General features: G+C 47.0%; 1 protein-coding gene across 1 annotated transcript in view; it reads left to right on the top strand.

Moving 5' to 3' along the window:
* The first annotated feature begins 845 nt into the window (after positions 1–845).
* LOC142012236 (uncharacterized) overlaps positions 846–22,577 on the top strand; it is a 94,407-nt gene continuing 72,675 nt past the window's right edge. Inside the window, exons 1-2 of the mRNA XM_074992087.1 lie at positions 846–919; positions 4,554–4,615. Coding sequence (XP_074848188.1) covers positions 846–919; positions 4,554–4,615 — 136 coding nt within the window. The remainder of the gene's footprint in view (positions 920–4,553; positions 4,616–22,577) is intronic.

Raw genomic sequence — 22,577 nt, 5'->3', positions numbered from 1 at the left:
GATGCTTCACAAAAGAAGGTGAATCCCATTACTGCCATTCAGCAGATGGGGAAATCAAGGCACGGAGTGATGACATGAGCACACTGCAGCGGGGGTTACATGCGTGTCACAGAAGAGGAAGGGATCTCATGAAGTTATCAGATCAGGGATTATCAAGGTGGTTGGATACAGAAAGAGAGCAAACCAGGGTAGTTATCTCACTGTAAAATCCTGCTGAAGGCACAGTACCTGTAGTTTTTACAGTTGCCAGCCCTCCTGACTGGCTTGACCAGATGCCATTGGCAGCAGAAGCATCTGGTCCATCCAGCCTGAGAGAGTTGGCAACCCTAGTTTTTACCATGAGATGGCAAATCAAACTCAGGGCTCTGCCTTGCTTCCTGTGGTTGATCTGGCCTATCCTGCTCACAGAAAAGCATCTTGTCATCACGGTGTTTGGGCATTAGTTATCCTGGGGTACAAATGCACAGGGAAGACAAGCCTGTAGGCCCGGAATGGGCAAGAGATAGCTGGCAGGCCGGATCTGGCCAGCAAGCATTTTAATCTGGCCTGCAGCCTGCCCCTGTGGCACCAAAAAGGGTCACTCAAAGCGGCTGGCTGCTCCCTGTGGCTTTCTGCACTGTGGAGCAGGGAGAGCTTTGCATGCTGCCCCCATCTCCAGCAAAATCTCTTAGGTCCTGTTGGCCAGAAATCAACCAATGGGAACTAAAAGATTTTGCCAGGGATGGGGGCAGAGCAGCACAATTTCTTTACTCCCATTGGCTGATATCTAGCCAATAGGAACTGAGAGATTTTTCTGGCAGCAGGGACAGCATATAAGGCCCTCCCTGCAATGCAGACAGCGCGGCATGTCCAATGGGCTGGGGCCACTGGATGGCAGGAAAGCGTCTCTTGAGAGTGCTGTTGATGTGGAGCTGCTTAGGTAAGCACCTCCTGGCCAGAGCCTGCCTCTGGTACTGCACCCCAGCCCTCTCCTAGACCCTGCACCGCCTCCTACATCCCTCCCACAGGCCAGAATCCTTTTCTGCACCCATACCCTCTCCTGTACCCTACAGCCCAATACTCTGTCCCTGGCCACAACCCCCTCTTTCACCCAAACTTCCTCTCTGACCCCCACTCTCTCCTGCACCCCAGTTTCCTGCCCTGGGCTCCCTCCTGCACTCAGTCTCTATCCCAAACCTCACGCCCCCTCCATGGAAACATGCAGCCCCTTCACCACTTACCCAAGTCTTGGAGTGCCCCCATCAAAAATTATTGCCCACCCCTGCCTTAGACCCTTAGCCAGGTGGGCATTGTGCTGGCCTTTGTGTTTGGAAAGTACTGAGCTCCCAGGAGACTCTAGCAAGTTACATAATGCCAACAAGCTCATCAATGGAGGTGGCTTCTCTGTGAGGAGTGCGCCCCTGAGAACTTCTTTATTTTCTATCATTTTTTGTTTTATTTTGGGGGTATTTCTTGTTATTACCCATTGCAATTTTGTTCTGTTTCTTTTCAGTGCATTTACGCTAATAAATACCTTAAACTACTTTATATATACATGCATATATATTTATCTGTAAGACAGAGAATCCTAGAGTCCTAGAACTGGAAGGGTCCTCGAGAGATCAAGTCCAGTCTCCTGCCTCACAGCAGGTCCAAGCACCATCTATATCCTCCCTGTTAGATATTTATCTGACCTGTTCTTAAATATCTCCAATGATGGAGATTCTACAACCAGTCCTAGGTAATTTATTCCAGTACTTAACCATCATGACTATTAGGAAATTCTTCCTAATGTCCAACTAAACCTCTCTTGGTGCAAGTTGAGCTTCTTGTCCCATTATCAGAATTTAAGGAGAATAATTTTTTCCTCTCTCTTCCTTGTAACACCCTTTAGGTACTTGAAAGTTGCTATCATATCACAGAACCATAGGATTCTAGGGCTGGAAGGGGCCTAAAGCAGGATCATCCCCAACTAAACCATCCCAGCCAGGACTATGTCAAGCCCCTCTCAGCCTTCTCTTTTCCAAACTTAAAAATCCAGTTCTTTCTATCTTCTCTCATGGGTCATATTTTCTAGACCTTTAATCATTTGAGTCACTCTTCTCTGGACCCTCTCCAATATCTCCACATCCTTCCTAAACTGTGGTGCCCAGAACTGGACACAGTAATTCAGTAGAGGCCTAATCATCACAGAGTGGAAGAATTACTTCTCATGTCTTGCTCACAACACTCCTGTTCATGCATCCCAGAATCATATTTACTTTTTCTGGAACTGTGTAACACAGTTGACTGATACTCAGCGTGTGGTCCACTACGACCCTAGGTCCCTTTCTGCAGTACTCCATTCTAGGGAGTCCCTTCCCATTTTGTATACGTGAAACTGCTTGTTCCTCCCTAAGTGCAGTACTTTGCATTTGTCCTCTCCCCCTAGCTTAGTGTTGACAAAGCCCTGGCGGAGCTGATCTGATGGGTTTGGTCCTGCTTAGAGCAGGGGGATGGACTCGATGGCTTTTTTAGGTCTCTTCCAGCTCTATTGTTCTATGATTCTATGATCTTCATCCTGTTTTCCTCAGATCATTTCTCCAGTTTGTCCAGATCATTTTGAATTATGACCCTATCCTGCAAACCACTTGCAACCCCTCCCAGCTTGGTATCACCTGCAAACTCTGTAAACATGCTCTCTATGCCATTATCTAAATTGTTGAGAAAGATATTGAACAGAACTGGCCCAAAACTGATTCCTCTGGAGCCCCACTTGTTGTTCTCTTCCAGCATGACTGTGAACCATTAATAACATCATTTTATTAGGCATTATTCTATGGTATTGAAACAGTACTTGTTAAATATATCCCCTCCCTCCTTGAGACCCTAGCATCACAGCTCCCCAGGTACTGCCAGACATCCCCTCTTATATATTGTTATATTCTCCCTTCCTCACTAACCCCAATGTTGCCAACACTCATAATCTTGTTATGAGTCTCATGAGTGATTATTTCCATGAAAGGCCCAGCTCCTGGAGTCAAGTGACTCTATGAGGATTTCAGCCTTCATTTGTAAAGAAGAAATATGTTTCTAGACCTCGTGGCTGTGCAAAAAATTCCTGCATGTGATCCCAGTGCACCCCAAAGGCTCAAAAGGAAGGCGGCGAATAAGTAGAACACCAAAGCTGGCACGTTCACAAAATCTGGGGGGAGGGGAAATGCTCTGAGAGGGGAGAATTGGGTCCTGCCCCAGGGGGACCCCACCCCACACCTGCTTTACAATGGCAGCTCCCATCTCACAGGACTGGACCTGGCAGCCTGGCTCCCTGCTCCGGGTGTTGTGACCTAGGACCTAGGTTACAGGTCCTCTTGGGTCTGACCTCTCTGCCCCTCTCACATGATGACAGACAAAGGGCTGGGTCAAATTTGAGTGAAGGCTGCTGTGACCACAACTCCTGGAGCAGGGAGATGGGCTCATCTCCCCAAGGGACAGAAGATACTGTGGTGGGGTGAATTTTTCATTGTACATTGTTTTCTACTTTTTTTTTTCACTTCCTGTTATTTCACATGTGAGACACATCGGCTCTGTCTATGATCTAGCTACCTACTCTGCAAAATATCATTGTAGTTGTAACTGTGATGGTGCAACCACTTAGTCAGGTGGTCTCAAAGAGTTACCCACGAAAGCTCATTACCTAATAAATAAAACTGTTTGTTCAGCTGCGTCTACACTAGCAAGTTCTGTCCAAAATGTTTGAAAGAAGGGGGCTCTTTCAAAAGATCCCACAGAACGTCTACACACAAAAAAAAAGTTCTTTCGAAAGTAAATCGAAAGAATGTGGTGCTCACTCTTTTGATCCACTCTTTTGTGTGTGGACACACTCTTTTGAAAGAAGTTCTTTTGGAAGAGGTCACCCAGAAGGGCTTCTTTCAGAAGATCTCTGTAGTGTAGATGTAGCCTTAGTCTTTAAGGTGCTACAGGACTGCTTGTGGGTTTTTTTTTTTTAACTTAAGCAGGTGCTTCACTTCAAACACCCGAGAAACCCATTCACTTCAAGAGAACTAGTCACAAGTGCACAGCTTAATATCTGTCTAAGTTTTGGCAGGATCAAGGCCCCAGGTTTTCGAAAGACAAGTGTCCCATGTATATTGTGCTCTTGGTCTACAAATACTTCTCCCAAAGTCCCTTAAACTAGCAGTTTTCTTGTTCCTATCTTCCATTTTGTCAGGGAAATTAAACAAAATTCAATCACATTTATTTTTTTGCTGGTTGAAGGAAAGCATCAGTCACGCTGAGAACTCCAAGTGAAGCTAGAAGGTCTTTGACAGTTGCATTCGATCAATCTTATTTACTGTGGGGGAATGGGTTAGGGCCTAAAAGATGGAGCTGTAAGGAACGTTCTCAGGATCACAGGAACAAATTTCAGTTTGATGCCCATAGGCACATTTTGCATCTGTGGTCAAAGCAGAAAGCTGATCATATCTACCCGTAAGTCTCTGATCTCAAAGCACCTTTCATTCAAGGGCTTTGCAGGTATCAATGAAGCTTTGCAATTCCGGTGACCTAAGCCGTAATCCTTGTTATTGGTTAAGGAAACTGAAGCACAGAAAGAATGAGCAATTGTCTCAGTATCACATGCAGGTCAGTGACGCAGGTGGGGACAGAAACTAGGAGCTGGACTCTCCTTTGCCGTGACTCTTGTGCAATCGTTTATACCACAGCAAAGTGGCTGTTGGTGCTGCTGTTGGGATCTAATAACATTTTCTACCTCCCCTTCATACAATTGCTCCCACCCACGTGAACGGTGGCACAAAGGAGAGTTACGGACCTCCCAATGTTTCATGCAGCTGATGTAGCACCACATTTTGTTTTTTGTTGCCCAAGGAGTGGCCAGGTCAAATCTGAGTAGCGCTTTGACCGCATGTGCCAGGTAGCAATACCTCTCCGTTTGGGGACCCCCTCTAGCAGGGGAGCCTAGGGCAAACTGCCTCCACCGAGGTAACCCTGAATGAGGGAGATGGTCTCTGCAGCTGGTACAGAGTGCTCGGGGTGGGGGCAGTCCAAAGCAGGAAAGTCCTGTGTAACCTGGGACAAGTGAAAGGTTGGGACGCTTGGAGACCTGCTTCCAAGTCAACTGTTCTAACACACTAGCCACAAGTAGTAGAGGCTCTGGACCAGATTAATAAAAGCGAAAGCCCCTTTGATCCTCACATGCAGTGTAACCCTGGCCATAGGTTTTCCATGTATGCTGCTTTAAAACCAACAGGCTCTCTAGTGCAACTACTGCTACTATAAACTTCAACAGGTTAGAAAACTAACGGACTGTTTCCCCTCCAGTTCCCACAAGAGCTGGATGGACCCAGAATCAAGACCAAAAGAAAAAAAATTCCCATTTCCCTCTATGATCTATGGGATGGGCACAGTATGGGGAAAAGTACTTTCCACCCACTAGAGCACAGTCCCTCCACAACCTGGAAGGGACCCAGGAGAACCCTTGTGACTCAGCATTCTTCTGCTGCTGCAAATTTCTGGGAAACTGAGTCTCTGTTTCCCTGCTCTATGCAGAAGATGACAGCCTGCTACTGTTACCAGTTACTCTGTTGGCTTTGAGTGGCAAAGGTCCATGCTGGGAAGCTAAGGATCTGAACCCTGGCAGTGACCCACAACAGAGTCTATAGGGCTGAACACGATGACATTTATGGGGTTTTTTTTAATTAGGAAGTTCCATTCAAACCCCCTCCAAGTCCTATCTCAAACAGCATTAGGAAGGTTACAGAGTCAAGCATTCAAAATGCCAGAATTAAGATCACCCTTGCCCTTCCCTTGCTCATCTGCATTACAATGTGGCTTTAATTACATGGTCACCCACTATGTTTTTCCAAAGGGCTCCTCCCTCATTCTATTTCTGCCCTTGATGCTAATCTCCTGTGTGAACTCAGCCCAGTCACTTAAGCTTTGTGCCTCCATTTCCCCATCTCTAAAAAGGGAGTGGTGATATTTCCCCTGTCTGGCAAGCCATTTTGGGAATTCAGCCTCACGAGTCTGTGAACAATGCTAGGAAGGTATTTTACAAGTGTTACGCTTTCCCATTCATGCAGTGCTCTAGATAAAAGACGCTGCATATAAATGCATGATTTTATTACTACCAAATTATTACCCCCCCGTAGTGTTTCATGCACCACATTGTTCCCACCCCCCCCAAAACATGAAATAAATGTGGGCTGCAAAATGTGGATTTGGGCTGAACCCCTATTGAAGAGTGGGAACATTGAAGGGTGATTTGGACCATTAAACAAAGGAGTCTAAAGTCTGGACCTGAGTACCCAACGGGTTAAGGGCAGCGCTGAGAAAGCAACCCACATCTCCTGAGGCCCAGGCTGTGTCTTGTCTACAGAGGGACAAAGCTGGCTCCAACTCCATGGCTGTGAGTACAGTGATTCTGGCGGCAGTGGAGGGAGGGGCCTGTAGAAGCCCCGCCCACTGCATCCTCCAGCTTTCCTGGAGTGGGTGCATAATCTCGGACACCCCTGTGCAACAGTTTCTGATCTTTGAGCCCTGCAGTAAACTGAGCCTGAGTCTGACTGTGTGTGGCACTGCAGGAACCAGAGCTGACTTCTAGCAGGGGAAAGTCTGCCACTGTGCCACAGCCCATCACTTCTATCAGGATTTGCATCAGTGAAGGGGGTGAGGGCTGGCAGCAGGCTGGGATGGTGGAGGGAATAAAAAATGCTTTAGGTGAAACCCCAACGGGTCTGACTGTCCATGCCTGATAACGGGATTATTGCAGATCAATTCATCGCTGGAGCCCAGTGCTACATGGACAGCTTGCCCTGGCAGCACTTGGTTGCATGGCTTTGGTCTTGGAAGGGCACGTGCATTGCTCTGCTGGGGCCAAATCCATCTCCGCTCTCCCTTCCCTACCGTCGTCCTTTGCATTGCAAGAGGGGTGAATCCAGTGCCCGATGTCATACGCTAAAAATAGGCTCTTGCTGGTATTGTGTGGGTGAGGTGTTGGGAGGGGGACAGGAAACGAGACACGATTTTAGGCCAAATGTTTTCTTAAACAACTTTCCTCCTCTGAAAGGTCAGCGTGAGCCCGCTGAAAGGGAGGCTCAAGGTTGTTTCATGCTAGGCCTCTGCCGACTGCACAGGTGCAGGTCAGTGTCCTCTCAGCACTGCAGAGAAGATAAGAAAAGCCCAGCTCCTACTCATCAAGCAGCTTCTCTGAAAGGGCAATTCAGCCGAGAAATTGGACTTCACTTTCCAGTTCGCTTTTTAAAATAAACACGAGAGCAATTTCAAAAGGAAGCCCTGGGATGCTTTGATCTGGAAGTCTATAGGGCGGGGGGTCAGCAACCTTTCCAAGGCAGAGTGCTGAAATTTGACCTTTTGACCTCTAGGGATGGTCCGAGTGCCAGGGATACTTTTTAAAGTCACTAGTCCTTCTGACTACAGCTCCATTAGGCGGTGGTTGGTAGCATTAGCTGGTCTTTTGTTAGCCCACAAGCGGCATGGCTTTGAGCAAGCTGCCGACTGCCTGGGGTAGGAGGGGTAAGACCGAGCTCCCACCTCGCGTGCCAATGAAAATCAGCTCGCGTGCCACTCTTCGCACCTGTGCTGGAGGTTGCTGACCCCTGTCAGAGAGCCTATTCCATCGGCACTGCTTCTTTGAAGTCAGTGGTGCTACAGTGGCTTACATGGCCCTAAAATATTTATGGGGCCAGCCCAAAGTCTCCTCTGTGCAGAGATTGGAAAGGCTTGTTGATTAAACTAACGAAAACCGCTATAAACCACTGCCTGGCTAGCGCTAGCCTCTCAAACAGCTGTGCTCCTGGAGCGTTAGAGCAGGACAACAATTTTTTTGTCTTCTATAGTGTCGGCCATCTGCCTGCCAAAGAGCTTTCCTTACATTATTTAAGTCTCATAAAACCCATGTGAAGTTGGCAATTATTTGTTTCCAAAGTTTATGTGTAAGGCTGCTGTTGGCAGTAGGAAGAACCAAACCAGGGACCTCTGAGGCTTAGTGTATTAGCCTCTAGTGCATGAGCTAGAAGCCACATGTGTTGTAAGCCCCAGGACTTACTGCAGGCCAGGCAGATTCTAATTAAGCCAAGGTAAAGCTTCACGCATTCGTCAAAGGGGAGCTACTTTTGCAAAGTTTGAAAGGAAGGGTGGTTTTCTGGCTGAGGCACTGACTGAGGTCCATTCTGGGCTCTCACACAGAGTCCTCATGTGACCCTGGTCAAGTCTCCTTTGGTCAGATTGTCAAAAGAGCTCTGCACTACTTTGTGGCATCAACTGGATAATCTGGCCTGTAGCCTCTCTGTGTCACAGTTCCCCACCTGTAAAATGGAGATAATGAACCTTCATTATGGTTGTATCTATTTAAGAGGGTTCCATCTCTGCTTGTGTGTGGCCCAGCACCATGGGATCCCAAGCAACCACCAGAACATAACAAACTGTTTGGGCTGTGCTATACAGGCAGCCGGACTATGTGATCACAAAGGTCCCTGCAGGCCTTGGAATTTATGGATCTCTGAATCCCACATAGCTGTATCTGTTATTTTTCTTTCATTTTTAAACCTGTCACTGCCAGGATAAAAGTACTGATACAAGGAGACATTCTGTTCCAAGGAGGTTTCCAGTTTGTCCAGAAGCTGCTCAGCTTTGCAGACACGAGGACTTTGGGTCCATTCAGAGAAGTATTCATATATTAGTATTTTGATCTCCACAGAAATTTCTCCACTTTGTGATTGTAGCCTCAGGTACCAAGGACAAAGAGAAGATAAGCTGTAAAAATAACTGAATAAAATATAGCAGAAGGAATAATGAAAGATGTGTGATAGAAATAAGCAGACAGGCAAGAAACTAACAAAATATGCGGTATTAAAAGCAGCATGTGAACAAAGCAGGATAATTACAGCGAATGGTTCTGAAAATAACTTTACTAATTTATGATACGCCTTCAAATGGAAGACACAGTTAATCTGCTATATATTTTAGAGAGTTTGTCTGTTTGATCAAGAACTCCTCCTAAATTGTAAGAGCTAGGATGAAGAAATTTGGTATACAGCTTCCTTGTATCATAACTCAAAGCAATGTAAGGGTTTGGTTGTGCCAGGAAAATGGAATGTGCCTGGAATGGGATTGCTTCTCCAAAAACTGAACAGAAAAAAGACAGAATCACCAGATCAAGTACAGGTCTCAAAACTGACATAATGGTGCAGACAATGGAAGTGACTGAATCAAATGAACCTGAAAAATAGGCTGAACCTGCAATAGGATTGTGTCTCAATAAACCTTACAGATGAGAGACAAAATGGAGAAATCTGAAGTGATGTTTTGGCCCAGTAAAATCAATGTTTCAGGTTAGAAAACTGGAAGAAAATGTTCCTGGAAACCAAACTGACTACTTCCTTTTTGTTCAAACAAAGCAAATGATAAGAGTTTACAGGGATGAAGAAAAAAAAACATTTAATGGAATTCCCATTTTAAAGATAATACTAAAAATAGTAGACAAATTTTAACAATTCTTTTTTAAAGAAATCCAAAATAAAAATAGAAAGAGAGAGAAAGCTGATCTAGTCTATATACTATCAAAACAAAAAAACAGTCCAGTAGCACTTTAATAAATTATTTTGTTAGTCTTTAAAGTGCTACTGGACTGCTTTTTTGTTTCAAAACAAAAATGAATTTCATAAAAATGACACTGTATTTTTGAAAAATGCAATCATTTAATTAAAGCATGTACACTTTCCTTCTATCTAAAAAAAAATAAAATTGAGTAAAGGACCTGAGCAACGCCAGGAAAATCTGCTAGTTATGTTTATCGTAACCAATACTTTTTTCCTTTGAATTAGTGGTATAACTTCCCAGCCCCGAAATGGCAGGCACATCTGGGAGCAGTTCAGAGCTAGGATAGGCACAGTCAGTCTTAGCTGTATCATGTTGCCGACTGGAGTAGCCTGAGGTAAGCGTCCACTTGGCTGGAGACTGAACCCTAAGCCTGTTTCCACACCCCAGTCTCCTGCCCCAGATCTGAACCCCACCCCCCGCACACTATAATTCCCTCCCAGAGTCTGCACCCCCGCCAGTGAGTCCCTGTCCTCATCCAAACTCCCTCTTGCTAGATCGGGCTTTTATAAGGTGGGTGTAAAACTAGTTGGAAAACTGTTCCCAGAGAGCAGTTCTCAGTGGTTCACCGTCAAGCTGGAAATGCGTGATGCAGAGCCAAGCAAAACAACCGACCAAAGTGCCAGATCCAGCTTGCACACACAGCAAGCGCCCTCAGGATGGCTCCCTGCTTGCCCTGCCCCCACACGCAATTCAGAAAAGTGGCTGTGGGGCCTTGTTCGTCCCATGCAAAATGGGAGAGACTGTCTAGGAAGGAGTACTGTGGAAGGGGATTGGGGGTCATAGTGGACCGCAAGCTAAATATGAGCCCAGAGCCTGACACTGTTGCAAGAAAACAGAACGTCGTTCTAGGAAGTATTAGCAGAAGGGCTGTGAGCAACATGTAATTCTTCCTCGCTACTCAGCACTGATAAAACCTCAAATGGAGTGTTCCATTCCGTTCTGCGCATCACATTTCAGGAAAGATGTGGATGAACTGGAGAACAACAAAACTGATTAAAGGTCTGGAAAACATGACTTAGGGGAGAAGACTGAAAAAATGGTGTTGTTTAGTCTGAAGAAGACAGAGGGGACATACTGGCTATGTCTACACTAGCCCAAATCTTCGAAATGGCCATGCAAATGGCCATGTCAGAGATTACTAATGAGGCACTGAAATACATATTCAGTTTCTCATTAGCAAGCCGGCGGTGTATCAGCAGATAGGAATAAGGGGATTTTGAAGTTCCCGGGGTCCTTTCGAAAAGGAGTCCCGTGTGGATGAGCCGCGCGGCAGCGAGATGCGGCAATTTCAAAGAGTCGCGGCCGCTGGCATGCTAACACACTCCCCACAGATAATAGGGACATACTGACCCAGGTTCAGGGTAGGGTCCAGCATGATGGACAGCAAAGTTTTGATCAAACCAGTATGTACAAGGTGGTATCGAGATAACTTCAGAGAGAGGCAACCAAGTATGTGAGGAGTGACATATAATTTGTGTGTACCTATGTATGAACATGTATCCTAAGGGGGTTGTCCTCGTCCGGCCTAAGGGACAGCAGGAAGTCATATCCATTGTGAGGCACTCATCCATTGCGACAGACATATTGGTGTTAGTGACTCAGTAGCGTCTGCTGGATACTAGGGCTATGCTTCATTGACAAAAAACATGGCTGGGTGACTTCATCCCCTATCAGATCTGGTGATATCTGGGAGCTCTTTCAGAGGCTGCTGTGCTGGCTCTCTGCGCAGAGATAGGGCAGCAAACAGAGAGAGCACCTGCATGAAGCCAAACGGTTATCATCATTGGGTAGAGCAAAATACCAGTTGGACACCACACCGGCGACTTCTGACCACAGATCAGAGCTTTCTCAGAAGTGGTTGATTGATTATCAACTAGTCATAAAACCCTTTGCAGAACAGGTGCCTAAACTTGTCCCGTACGAGCAAGCTACACTTCAGGGACTCAACAGTCAACGCCATATCATCCATACTTCTGCGCCGTGGCTGGTGGTGGGACTGATTTCAGAGATGGACGGCCAACCAGCAGCTGCTGCTCTTCAGCTGCCCAGCTCTGAAGGCAGCACCACTGCCAGCAGCTGTGCAGAAGTAAGGGTGACAAACTGGTAAACACGCATGTTGCTATCAGGGCATGTCAGGAATTGACATTCTGCCAGAGTCGATGTTGTGAAAAGGACAGCCAAGGAAAAGTGGGGGACATTTGTTCATATTTCAAAACATCTGCATGGATGGAGATTGAAGGACAATAAATAAATAAATAAATAAACAAGTGAGGTCATGACCTGAATATCAAGACATGTGGAAACCCTAGCCTAATCCTACTGTAAAATCAGCAAGGCTGATGGAAAATCTCTGTCATGGACCTATCTACTGACTCTCAAAGAGGTGAGTTACTTGCATTAATAGAAAGCCCCTTCTGTCAATGTAGGGGGGAAAAAATTTACATTTCAGGGCTACAGCAACCAAACCATAACTGTGCCACCATAGCTGCTGTCATGTAGACCTGGTCTGAGTCTACACCAGCAGGGCCAACAGCCACCATGGGCACTGAGGTAAAGTGTGAGGGGTAGCTCCATGCCCTGGAAGGGGCAGGGCCTCGGGCACTGCTGGAATCACGATATTATCCCTCCCACCCCATTTCCTCAGAGCCACACAGCAGCACTTCAAAGGAGCCTAGGGACATCTCCCTTCCTTTGCCCTTCTGTCAGCGGGCTTGGTCTGCACACATCTGGCCTCATTATGTTCCTCCTGTGGTTTTGCTCGTTTCTTTACTTTATGGCCTAAACCGTTGTGCAATGTTGTGGTGAGCTGTTGAACAGCTTTACCTTCTACTCCAGAAGTGGATGCACTTTAGCTGCAGGTTAAGTGATCTGATTATTGCCTGATATTCCTTACCTATCTCAAAGGGGTATTTGTCAGGCTTTGTTGGCCAAGCATTGTAAAAAGCTTTGCGATCCTAGTGGGAAGAAGGCTGGGGGAAAGAGAAACCACTGATATTTTTAAATTCAGTAATAGCAAATTTAATCCAGTTGATTGCCTCTTAGATTGGCTAAAAGTTTTGATTTTCACTTTATGGGCTGACTTCTTGAGCTGAATCCAAACCTATAGAACAGCTAATTGAAAACTAATTGTCAGCAGCAGTTCAGCACGGAGCAAGTTCCAATTAAAGGCAGTTTCCTCCTCCACCCTAAGTAACGTTTTTGCTCCCGGCTAAATTTTAAGCGGAGCACAAAGTGGCTGCTTGTCATTGCTTTAATGTGATCGGAGCTATTGTGTGGGAAAACTTCCCTGCACTCGAAGGCCAAGGAGCTTTTAATTTATCAGCCTCCGAAAGCGGAGCAATTGCTTTTCAATAAGATCTGGACGATTTGCTTTTCTCTTCGGAGCTGCGTGGGCGAGGAGTGACACGTGCTGACGGCTACGCACAGAAAAGGTTTTCAAAGTCAAAGCTGCAGAGGGGAGAGAGGGGTTTATTTCCTAGTCAGGCCCTCCTCAACTCCCTGCCCCTGCTACACTAACTCCCACTCCCCACACACTGCAATCCCTAGCTGTGCTGCCTTGCCTGTGATCTTACCTAGCTAAACAGGAGCAATCCTACTCAACTGTGGGGTAGTAGGAGACCTCTGAGGAAAGTCAGCTGCCACTGGGAAGCAGTGTTGATGACTCAGGAGGTGGTATGTCTCTCTGTTAGTTAACAACACCCAAAGATGCTGACCGCTCGCCCTCACAAACGTGGGTGCGAGACCCCAACAGTTTCCAAAGTGGGGAACAAGAAGAGATGCTGAAAGAGTAGCCAGACAGGTAAGAGGAGAACCAGGCTAGGACAGGATAGTTTCATGGAAGCCAAGGCAAGGCAGGATAGAATCATAGAACCTTTGGGCTGGAAGGGACCTCAGGAGGTCATCGAGTCCAGCCCACTGCCCAGTGGAGGCTCAACCCCAACTAAATCAGCTTGGAGGTTTGAGCCTTGGCCTGCTAAACCCACAGTTGTGAGTTTGAGCCTTGAGGAGGCCATTTAGGGACTGAGGCAAATAGATGTTAGGGATGGTGCTTGGTCCTGCCAAGAGGACAGGGGACTGGACTAGATGACCTCCCAAGGTCCGTTCCAGTTCTAGGAGGTGTGTGTATCTCAAGCCAGGACTTAAAAACCTCTGGGGATGGAGATTCCACCACCTCTCTGGGTAACACATTCCTGTGCTTCACCACCCTCCTTGTGAAATAGTTCTCCCTAATATCCAACCTAGTTCTCTCCCTCTGTAACTTGAGACCATTGCCCCTTGTTAGAGGGAGGAGTGAACAGTGGTTTGGAAGGCAGCAGCAAGGCTGAGAAGAAAGAAGAGTTTTTGAGATGTGGCCAGGAAGAGGTGACTGGAGAGTCAAGTAAGATCAGCATCCCATGAGTGCAGAGTGTGGTGTAGGATCCAGCAGTGAGACTGAAGAGAGGCAGTTGACACAGTGGTAAAGTTCCAACTCCGCTTGAGGAGCAAGACTGGCTGGTGATGGGAGAGGAGCAGGCCTCGGGGTGGTTTGAAGGGTGAGATAGGTTGTGACATGCTTGTATGCGGTGGCGGGGGGAGGAGAGAGGCAGGCTGGTTTGGGCCCAGAGAGCGGGCATGGAAGATGAGACTCTTAGGAAGATTTCCCAGTCTTAGGTACTGGGAGGAGGAGGGGAGGCTCTTTGAAGGGGAGGGTGGAGAGATGGTATTGGAGGGAAGTCAGTTCTCTTTGAGGAATATAATAACGGCTTCACTGAGTCAGACCAAAGGTCCATCTAGCCCAGTGTCCTGTCTTCTGAGAGAGGTGGAATGACCATATTTCCTTATGTGAAACACGGAGGCACCTGCTAAATTGCTTGGAGTTAAGCGAGTTCAATGGCAATCCATGAGAACGATGAGGTACAAACATTCAAAATAATGTTAGGTTGACTTGGTACCCATTTAAAAAATATAGTGTTGTTATAACAAAAGTAGGTAAAATATATATATTCATTGAAAGGGAAGAAGGAGTCTTTTGAAGATGGGTTTACTTTCGAAAGAGCATTGTCTACACTGGCTTTCTTCTTTCGAAAGGAGCTCTTTCGAAATCAGAATATGCAAATAAGGGCACAAATGTGCAAATTTATACCTCATTTGCATTTTTAATTTATCTCATTTCCATACTTCTTTCAAAAGAGGAATGCAAGTGTAGATGCACCATCTGTAAACAGGATTTTTCAGAGCTTGTAGCTCATAAGACCCCATGAGAGAACTTGCAAATCCTCAGACTTTACACTGAAGCTGCCTCCTGCTGCCTCCCACTGAAATCCCTCATCATGCAGTTATCTCCCCCAAACAGTGACTTGACCTCTCATCTAACCCCTAGGCCCAGCTGCCCCTCTCCAGTCCAGGGATGCCCAGGCTACTTGGTGCCTGTTTCTTTCCTAGTTGTGGCCTGTGGGCCACCCCTTCCAAGAAGTGGGTTTGTCCCACAAAATCGAATAACCTAATATTGGTAGACGTTAAGGTGCTACAGGACTGCTTTTTTGCTTTGTGATAACACAGGCTAACATGGCAACCTCTCTGAGACTCTCCCCGCATCTGCAGTCCTGCCCTAGCTAGCTCCCTCTTTCCCCAGGGCAAGACCAGATTAAGGATGCTTTAAGGTATACATTAGGCTGCAGCCTAATGGTTCAAATACCCCTCCCCAAACAAATGCTAAAACTCGATGGAAAGTAAAGTAACACAGGATATTTTTTGAAAATTATTGATCAGATTCAGATAGCTACAAAACTCCTAATGAATTATGCTGTAAAAAGAATTTTTTCCCTATGCAACTTTGCAAAGTGGAGCAGTCAAGCTGCCTACCCCCATCCGATTTCTCCCATCACCTCACCTATCTCCACCTCCTCCCGGAGGGTCAGGGGTTGTGGCTCTGGTCTTTGAGGGATGATACAGGCAGAAAGAATGGAGCGGGGAGGGGGCGTTAGTCTTCCCAAAGCGTGTGCGTGGTGGGGGATTCCACCTGTCTGAACAATACAAAATGGTCTGGGGCTTCCAGGCCATTTTAAATAGCCTGGGGTCTTGAGCACTTACCCCTGTGCCCCCATCTGTCAGTGGGCCAGGCTGAGCCTCCTCCCATATTCCAACCCCTGGGCCGCAGCCTGGAGCTCCCTTCTGCTACACCCCAAACCCTTCATCCCAGGCTCTACCTCAGAACACAGCCTCCTAGCTGGAGAACTCTCACCCCCTCTCCAACCCCACCCTTCTGGCCCAGCCTGAAGCCCCTCTCCCATACTCTGAACTCCTGTTTTTTGTGCTCACCCCAGATCCTAGAGGGCCCCACAAAATCTAACAGCCCTGGCCGCCAGAGGAGTTAATCCAGCCCCACCAGCCCTTCTCCATGATTCACCTTCCTCGTCCCCTTCTTCCTGTCTCTGCTCCCTTGTGAGCCCTGTCCCTCACCCTTCATGGGACTCCTCCAAACCCTTGATCCCCCCTGTAACCCCTGGCCTGGGCCCCAATGCCCTTTGCTCCATAGACTTGCCTGTTTGCGCTGCCTGTGGGCTACCAAGCTAAGTGCAACCCGCAGCAGCTCTCCCCGCTTTCCTGCAAGCGGCTGCCCCCGTTTCCTGCCATAGGGCCCTGCCCTATCCCTATCCCCATCCTATTAGCCAGCAGTGCGAGTGGGGAGAGAACCGTCTGAGACAGTCTCTTCTGCCTTTCTCAGGCAACATGAGCAGTGTGCACAGCAGCCACAAGGCTGGATCTGCCCCCCTTCCATTCCCACATCACCCCTGGGGCTGCTGCTTAAACAATCTGCTTAAAGAGACTACACACCTCCCGCAGGCAGTGCTTTAAACAGACAGCCCCTGCTGCCTCGGGAGCGGTCTCTTTAAAATTCAGGTCCTTGCTTTGCAACATATGGGACAAAAAGTCTGGATGCTCTCCAGGGAGCTAAAAAAGGCACAGCCCTGGCTAAAATGGGATGGATGGTCACCCTCAGAGGACAATGCCTGATGCCCCAGTGGGAGTGAACAGAACAGTGATCATGAAAGTGATCCCTTTCCTGATACCCACTTCCAACCTCTGACACACAAAGGCGAGGGGCACCATTCCCACCCAGCCTGGCTAATAGGCACAGACGGACCGAACCGCCATGAATTTATGTAGTTCTTTTTGGAACCCTGTTAAAGTCTTGGTCTTCACAGCCTCCTCTGGCACGGAGTTCCACCAGCCAACCATTCGCTGCGTGAAGAAAAGCTCCCTTTTATTAGTTGTAAACCTGCTGCCTGTTCATTTCATTCGGTGCCCCGTGGTCCTTTTGTTATGGGAACAAAAAATAACCTTTCCTTGTTCACTTTCTCCACACCTGTCATGATTTTATAGACCTCTATCATATCCCTGCTCAGTCTCCTCTTTTCTAGACTGAAAAAACTGGGACTTTTCAGCTTTTCTTTTCACAGCACCCGCTCCAAACCCCTCATCGTTTCTGTTCCCCTTTTCTGAACCTTTTCCAGTGCCAAGGTGTCTTTTTTGAGACGAGGTGACAACATCTGCATACAGTATTCAAGATGGGGGCGTGCCACGGATTTATATAGCGGCAATAAGATACTCTGTCTTATTCTCTATCCCTCTTTTAATGATTCCAAGCATCTTGTTTCCTGTTTTGACTGCTGCAGCACACTGAGTGGATGTTTTCAGAGAACTATTCACAATGACTCCAAGATCTGTCTCTTGAGTGGTTATAGCTAAATTAGTACCCATCATTTTGTATGTATGGTTGGGATTGTTTTTTTCAATGTGTATTACTTTACATTTATCAACGTTAAAATTCATTTGTCATTTTATCGGAGGGGTAGCCGTGTTAGTCTGGATCTCTAACAGCAAAGAAGGGTCCTGTGGCACCTTATAGACTAACAGAAAAGTTTTGAGCATGAGCGTTGGAGCATCTGATGAAGTGAGTCTGTGCTCACGAAAGTTCATGCTCAAAACTTTTCTGTTAGTCTATAAGGTGCCACAGGACCCTTCATTGCTATTTGTCATTTTGTTTCCCAATCACAAAGGAGCTGACTGAGTGCAGAGAAGAAGGGAACAGAGCCCCCCTTCCAGCATGGCCGCCAGACCCTCCCCCAGGCCAGCACCCCTAGACCAAGAGTGCCTCCAGCCCCACCTTGCCCCAAAGCACTGGGAGGGAAGGTTGCATGGCCCCAGCTCCAGTCCCAGGGCACCAGAGTGTGGGCATTACAACTACAGCCTAGGAGGCACCAGAAAGTGGGAAGCTGGGGGAAGGGAAGAAGACAAAGCACGGGCAGAGCTGAACCTGCCTGTTTTGCAACATTGCTCCCAGCCTATGATACCCGCTGCCTGTGGGGTAGGTGAAGGACTAAGGAGTTGCAGGAGTTGGCTACAGAGTCAACCAAGGAGATCTGTGTCCAATTCCACCAAAGTCTTCATGGGTGACCTTGAGTTAGTCACTTCCATTTCCAGTACTCCAGCTGTAAAATAAATCACAAGCTGGCTACAAGACTGATGTAATCGAATATTAATAATCTGGGCAGGTATTTACAGCTCTTCCTGATTTATGACTCCTAAGATGTGTCAAAAACTTGCAGAAGGGAAAACGATGGGGAGCAGGGAGCTGACCTCTGAGGAACGAGCCGCTCTCCATCAAACAATGACACAAATGTACGGCTCTGCCACTTTTTACAGAGCTCACTCATAAAAATAATCACCGAAGTTTGCGAGGGTTGAAATCTTGCATCTTTAGGGAGCAATGGCCCATTTTCGAAACAAAAATGCCAAGTACTTCATTATGTTCCCTATAAAGCTCAAAATTCACTTTCATTCCTTCGTTCTCCACGGAGAAAGCTGCCTTACTTGAATGTTAAGGATGCAAATTTATACCAGAACTGGCTGAACCATATGTGCAGATTGTAGCTGGGATGAGTCTCTTGCCACTTATCGTCATCTGTTTGCCAGCTGGACTTGCCTCACTCTTTGACCTGCTCTGATGGATACCTCTAGAGTGTGGGAAGTGGAGCCATAATGGTTCCCCAAGTGATGTGAACACACTCCAGTCATTCTCATTCTGTTTAATGCACAGGTGCCATTTGCTCCCGGGGGATAGGGGGACGGCATGGTCTCCCTCTTGAATGAGGGGAGGGAGACCCAGGCTGCCCTGTGAAGAATCTCTGCTCTCACCTCAAACACACAGGTGGCCCTCCAGCGCATAGAGGAAAGACAGAAAAGAAGCCCGAGGTCTAGATCTCACCATAGCCACTCTGGCTTCGGTATGCAGTGGAGAATTCAAGAATCCCGCATTGGATGCTGATTCCAGTGAGTGTCAGAAGTGAAACTGAGGCACAAGGCCCTCCTGAGATGCTACACAGGAATAAACACATAGCGGGGTGCCACCGGAGAAGCATTCTGGCCACACAGGGGTCGATCTTCCCTCACAGATCATGTTTTTTACTGGTTTTTTGTTTGTTTCTCTCTGGACTTTCTCCAGTTTCTCCACATCTTTTCTGAAAAGTGGGGTGCAGAAGTGGACACAATATGATGTCTGAAGCCTACCTAATCAGCACAGGGTAGAGCAGATGAATTACTTCTTCTGCTTTGCTTACAACACTTCTGCTAATACATCCCAGAAGGATGCTTGCTTTTATTGCAGCAGTGTTACACCGTTGACCCATATTTAGCGTGTGATCCCCTTTGACCTCCCAGATCACATTCAGCATTACAAAATGAGAAATAGCTGCCTAGGAAGGAGAGCATGTGCCACTGATTGTTCCTTCCTATAAGGAGAACTTTGCATTTGTTCATATTGAATTTCAGACTATTTCTCCAAATTTCTCTAATTTTTATATAATGCCAACAGACCCAGGTTGCCGGCCCCAGGGATAGAACCTGTTGAGTGTAGGGTCTAAAGCCCTGCACTCTACCACATGAGCTAAAGGCCAGCTGGCTCTCAGCTCAGGCTGTAGAGCAGAGAATTCACTCCCCCCCAGATGAGGTCTCAGCACCTCTGGGTACTACATGCTTCCCTGTACTGAGGAAGTACATCCTGAGCTTCTGAGACCTTCCAGTAGTTGTTCCCAGCCAATGAACCAGTTGTAACAGCAACAAACCCAGGTTGCTGGCACCAGGGATAGAACCTGCCAGCATAGAGTCTAAAGCCCTGCACTCTACCACATGAGCTAAAGGACAGCTGACTCCCAGCTAAGGCTGTACAGCAAAGACTTCACTCACCCCAGATGAGGTCTCAGTGCCTCTGGGTACTACACATAGGATCATAGGGTTGGAAGAGACCTCAGGAGGTCACCAAGTCCAACCCCTTCCTCAAATCAGGACCAGTCCCAACTAAATCATCCCAGTCAGGGCTTTGTCAAGCCGGGACTTAAAACACTCTAGATTCCACCACCTCCTTAGGTAATGCATTCCCGTGCTTCTCCACCCTTCTGGTGAAATAGTTTTTCCTAATATCCAGCCTAGACCTCTCCCACTGCAACTTGAGATCTGGGCTTCTCATTCTCTCATCTGTCATCATGGAACACAGCTTCTCTCCATCCTCTTTGCAATCCCCCTTCAGAAAGTCGAAGGCTGCTATCAAATCCACCCCTCCCAGCCCTGCCAACACTCTTCTCTTCTGTAGACTAAATAAACCTAAATCCATCAACTTCTCCTTATAAGTCAAGCTTGAGGGATTTGGAATCAGGGTCCTGTCAGTGACTCTGAAAACTAGATTTGTTTTCACTCCAAGATCAGCTTTTACCAATGGCTTACATTAAAAACAAGGAGTCAAATTACTTTAACCACTCCTTGCCTCAGTTTTCCCTGCTATAAAATGGGGCCAAAGTTCTCCAGCTTTCAAAGAGCTCATTTCAGCTAAAAGCTGTGAACAAAGGATGAGTGCTGTGGGGATTTTGTGACCAACTGCCTCTTTTATGTGATTGGATTTTAAATAATCCTTTACAAAGGGTGTTCAGGATACAGTAAGCTTGGTGAATATCATGTAGGCTAAAACTTACTTTTAAACTGTTTTGGAAACAGAAGAAGCCCAGCAAGCTGGAGCGGATTTTATATAAATCCTCCTGGAAAAGTCCTGGAATAACACCGTCATACTGCAAGAGGCAATGAAGCTGATAAGCAAGTGTTTTGCTGGGCTGGTGTCAAGAGACAGTCTTTCAAAGGCTTGAATTGCTGATGGGAGATGAATGATATCAGCAAAATGTTAGAAGTTATTTGAGCAGCCTCAGCTTGCCCTTGGTGCATGGAAAGTCACTTAGGCTCTAAAATAATGATAAGTCCTGTGGCACCTTAGAGACTAACAGATTTAATCAGAGCGTAAGCTTTCATGGGCATCACATGCACCTGACAAAGCGGGTCTTTGCCCACAAAAGCTTATGTGCCGATAAATCTGTTAGTCTACAAGGTGCCACAGGACTTCTCATTGGTTTTGCAGATGCAGACTAACATGGCTACCTCTCTGATACTTAATTGGCTTTGGCCTTCATTTTCTATGTAGTCACTAAGGTACAGAGCAGCAGGGCTGGTGACCACTGAAGGCCCTGTGGCAAAGTGGAAGGGAGACCAGGTCTTGTGCCCTGGAAAGGGTGGGGCCTAGGGTGGTCAGTCCTTAATGCTGCCCAGCCCTTAGTGCTGTGGCTTTCCCCCCATCCCTCACAGCCACGAGGAGCAGTCCTGCTGCGGCTTTTCAAAGGAGCCCTGATCAGTGACGGCAGCTGACCTCTGGGCACCTTTGCAATGCTTGGCCCCTGGTGCAACTGCCTTTCCCACCCCATCAGTAGGCCCAGTGCAGAGTTAACTCAGGTGAGTAGCACTGTGGTCTGAGCCCCCAGGTTAGCCTAGCCCAGCTGCACTGCCAGGTGGCAGGTGCTGTGCCAGGTGCTGCCCTCTGCTGGGTGTGCCATTAGGACTTCTCAGGGCATGACACATGGGTCTTTGGGCTGTGGTGCACTGAGCTGCTCTATCGGTCTTTACCAGCGACTTGTGGGAGAATTCATCTGCCCTTCTGAGCAGACAAATTGTGGGAGGGCATTGGAGGCCCATCCACACCACAGTGGCAAAACCTGCATCCTCGCTGCAACTAACTTGAGTGAAGGCCTCACTCAGGTTTTAGGTTTAGCCTACACCCCAGGTATGGGCAGTGGGTGTAAGAAGCAAGGGGAGACATTACCTTTCCTGGGTCTTGGTACTCAACACGCCCCCTCTTCCTATCTCATTCTGACCCTTCTTGCAGGCTCCCACAACAGGCTGTTGCAGCCTGGTGAGTCTTCCCCTGGAGCAGATCTAGTAACTGAAAAGTGAAAAGCCTTCCAGCCTGCTAGACCTATTAGCATTACATTGAACTGGTGAAAGCTGTTAAGTGGTAATGAAGCCATTTAAGAAGCATGTGCCAACATGGAGGGCTTCTGAATTTATGGACAAAAATTGTTGTATATTACTGTAATGCCTACAGTCTCTTAGGTTGAAATTAGCTTTACATATTTAATTAGTCTGTTGCTTAGGATCATAAAATCGTATCTCTAAAAATAGCCTTGTACAGATTTTTAGATGCACATTCTGGGTATTCCTCTTTAGCCTTAGATGCTTGGATCTTCAGACACCTAATTTCTTAAAATAAATTCTTCAGAAGACCACCCGTATCTAAAATACATGTTTTAATATTAGAAACAGAGAGAAAGCCGTGCTAGTCTGTACACTATCAAAACAAAAAAGCAGTCAAGTAGCACTTTAAAGACTAACAAAATAATATATTAGATGAGCTTTCGTGGGACAGACCCACTTCTTCAGACCGTAGCCAGACCAGAACAGACTCAATATTTAAGGCACAGAGAACCAAAAACAGTAATCAAGGTTGACAAATCAGAAAAAATTATCAAGGTGAGCACATCAGAGAGCAGAGGGGTGGGGGAACTCAAGAATTAGATTAAGCCAAGTATGCAAAAGAGCCCCTATAGTGCCCCAGAAAATTTGCATCCCGG

This window comes from Carettochelys insculpta, chromosome 4 (assembly GCF_033958435.1).
Source record: "Carettochelys insculpta isolate YL-2023 chromosome 4, ASM3395843v1, whole genome shotgun sequence".
Lineage (NCBI taxonomy): Eukaryota > Metazoa > Chordata > Testudines > Carettochelyidae > Carettochelys > Carettochelys insculpta.
This window is presented reverse-complemented; position numbering and strand designations above follow the sequence as displayed.